The 3,002-nt window shown below is 49.9% G+C and overlaps 1 protein-coding gene across 1 annotated transcript; it reads right to left on the bottom strand.

Annotated features, from left to right (window-relative positions):
* Positions 1–461: 461 nt before the first annotated feature.
* On the bottom strand, positions 462–2,535 carry CDRT4 (CMT1A duplicated region transcript 4). Its single transcript, XM_057501929.1, has 2 exons — positions 2,459–2,535; positions 462–1,022 (listed from the first exon to the last, which is right to left on the bottom strand). Exons 1-2 carry the CDS (start codon positions 2,472–2,474, stop codon positions 565–567), a joined length of 474 nt encoding a protein of 157 aa, XP_057357912.1. The 5' UTR covers positions 2,475–2,535; the 3' UTR covers positions 462–564.
* Positions 2,536–3,002: the final 467 nt, after the last annotated feature.

Raw genomic sequence — 3,002 nt, 5'->3', positions numbered from 1 at the left:
GGGCACTGTTCCCACAGGAGCTCTCTCCCAAGCTCAGACACTCCTGCACCGGCTGGGAGGCACCCCCACTCTCCCACCTAGAAATCTGAGATTCAGCCCACATGCCCCTTCTCCAGGTGTATAACTTTGGTAATTCTGGCATCTTCCCTGCGTTCCCGAGCCTCAGGGGTGATGAATGCATCCTTGCAGATGCTCCCACCACTCGCGCCTTTGTGTTCTCTCCCTGCCTTTTCAGTAACCTGTTTAAGAAACCTTTATATTAAATGATCTCTGGTAAAATAACTGGTGTGATTTCTGTCTCCTGCCTGGACCAGGACTAATTCACCCAGAGTTAGGTCCTCAGTATCTGTGGCAGAAATAGAGCCTGAGTCCCCCGACCCCACCTGACAGCAATATTGGCAGGGGGATCCACCCACCCACCCCCATTCTGATCTGGTTTATCTCTGCCTACCTCTGCACAAGTAGGGGCAGGGACAAGGTCAAATTTAAAGGTCATAGCGAAATTTGTGGCAACTGGAACTTCATTGTTGTACAGTTCTGGGGGACGGCTGCAGGGACTCCTCGCTAAATGTTTGCATGTTTCTCCTTGCTGGCTAGAATTGAGCTGTATGGAAGCATCCTCATCAGAGGTTTTCGAGAGAAGATGATCTTGTTATAGTTTGTGGTGGGATTTTCTCTGGATTCTGTCTGCAAATGTATGGGTTCTGGGATAACAGTGTGGCCCACGGACGAGGCAGAACTCGTGCTCCACACTGATAACATGGCCTCGGACCTCGAGTCCTCGAGTACCATGTTGCCAGAGGACTTGGATGACCTTTTCCTTTTCAGCTGCCTGATGCTGGAAGTGTTGTTCGGCCTCGTCATCTGCCGGCTTTCCTCCAGAGCTTGTGTCCATGCAAGGTCTCTAGCTCTGCTTTTCTCAATGAGTCGCTTCACCATCGGGGAGGTATATGTGACGTAGGCTGGCCAAGGGTCATGTTGTTCAAGCAGATGCAGGGGAAGCCCAATGTTTTCTGTGAGTTCTACCAGCAAAGAGAAAAATAGGCAACTTAGAGGCACTCACATACAGTGCTTTGATTTTTCATAGCATTGGGACTACATTTTGAATTTCTCCCCATCATGCATTATAGCCCTTGCACCCCTGGGTTCAGTGGGGTGGAAGGAAAATTAATTGTGTAACACCAGTTGTTTAATCTGTGAACTTCTATTTTTTTTTTTTTACCAATAAAAATGATTACCGTAAGGTCTCTGTGAGGACTAAATGAAGTAATATATTTTAAGGGCTGGGAACAATAGAACTTAGGACTTGAAAGCTGGGCTCTGGGTGAGTTCAAATTCCTTCTCTACCCCCTTAATAGCTGCGAACCTTGAGCAAGTCTCTTAGCCCTTCTGAACCTTAGTTGCTTTGTGTCTAAAATGCTGATTAGAAGATCAATTTCATAGAGCTCTCTTGAGGGTTAAATGAAATAATTTATGTAATGCTTTTTAGCACACTACCTGGCCTGGAGCAACCAGTAAACGGTTAACTAGGAGCATTTGCTGTACTTCCTGATGCACTGTTTCATTTAGTCCCTGCTACACCTGACAGCGGATAATACCCCCATTTAACAGCAGATAAGGCCAAGGCTGACTAGCTTGCACAACCAGCAACCATGGTGGGCTTAGACTCAAGTCTAAAGGGCTTAAAAATCCATAAGCTTTTCACTGTCGGGTGTTTGGGACAGGGAGGCTTTACTGGAGATCCTACTACCCCATTAGTTTACCAAGCATCCTGTCCCTCTGTAGAGACCAAATCCCCGGCAGGTCACTCCTTCCTTCTTCACCTGGAAGCTTCATTCTGTCTAGCAGAAATGCCTCAGAATTCCGTCCTGCAGCTGCTAGTTTCCCATTTTCTCAAATGGTGCCCCTTCCCTGATTTTATACTTCTTTGGTCATTTCAACAGAGTTCAGGAGGCAAGGGAGGTTGAAAGGTGCATCTCACCATCTTCAACCTGAATTCAGTGAAAAACACTACCAGTGGGGCTGATCAAGAAAAAAACAAAGGCTATACAGTTATTCCCTGGCTACCTTGCAGACATTCAGGAGCTCATCTGGGAACAGATCTGTCAGTAAGGAGCGTGTCGTGGAAGGTTCCATCTCCCTGCAAGAGTCACACATCACTCTGCCTGAGGAAGGCAAGAGGTGTGACATCACGTTGCACTAGAAGATGCCCTTCCAAGCAGCCCCGACTGTTCATCCATATCTCCCCAAAGCAAATGCAAAATGCAAAGATCTTGCAGGTTAGAGCAGTTGCTTGCATCTGGCAGAGGGGAAACTAACACCGTCTGGAGCACAGCGAGCAGCAGCTCTCTTCTGACTCCCAGCATGCTGTATGCTCTCTACTTGTGTGACAGGAGTAGCCACCCTCTGAGCCCAACCCCGCAGCAGGAGCTCCCAGCACTGCGGCTCAAAGCCCCACCTCTGTCTGTCTTCATCTTTCTTGCATCACTCCTCTCCTCTCCCTCGTTAGAGAGTTCTTCATGCCAAATGTCCAGATGCCTTTAGGAAAATACATGTGTTAGCCAGAGTCACCACAGCGGGACCCGAGAAGAAAGCGATGGGCAGCCCCCTGGGCGCACCCAGGTGTGAGGGTCTCTGCATGACTCACCCCCAGAGGAGCAGACGTGCCTCCCATGGAGCTAGGGAGAGGCAGGTGAGCCCCGCACAGGAGGCCGTGTCACCCTAGGCCTTCTGCTTTCTGGGCTCCTGGCTCTTAAGGGCTGAGTGCTGGGCAGGCCTGGGGGCTGTGTGGAGGTTGAACCACGGAAAAAAGGTAAAGGAAGCAATGTCCCCGCTTTCACACCAAGCCATTTTCTCTACCAAGTGCGGTCCTGCTACTGCAGGTGTACCCAGCTCCTGCCCCCCGGGGTTCCCTGCTCAGCCTGGCATTGGGGGAAGGGTGGTGGAGAGGGGCAGCTGCCAGGAGCCAGGCTGAAATAGGGAAGTCATAATGCTCTACGTGG

Source organism: Manis pentadactyla, chromosome 4, assembly GCF_030020395.1.
Source record: "Manis pentadactyla isolate mManPen7 chromosome 4, mManPen7.hap1, whole genome shotgun sequence".
In the NCBI taxonomy this organism is placed as follows: Eukaryota; Metazoa; Chordata; class Mammalia; order Pholidota; family Manidae; genus Manis; species Manis pentadactyla.
This window is presented reverse-complemented; position numbering and strand designations above follow the sequence as displayed.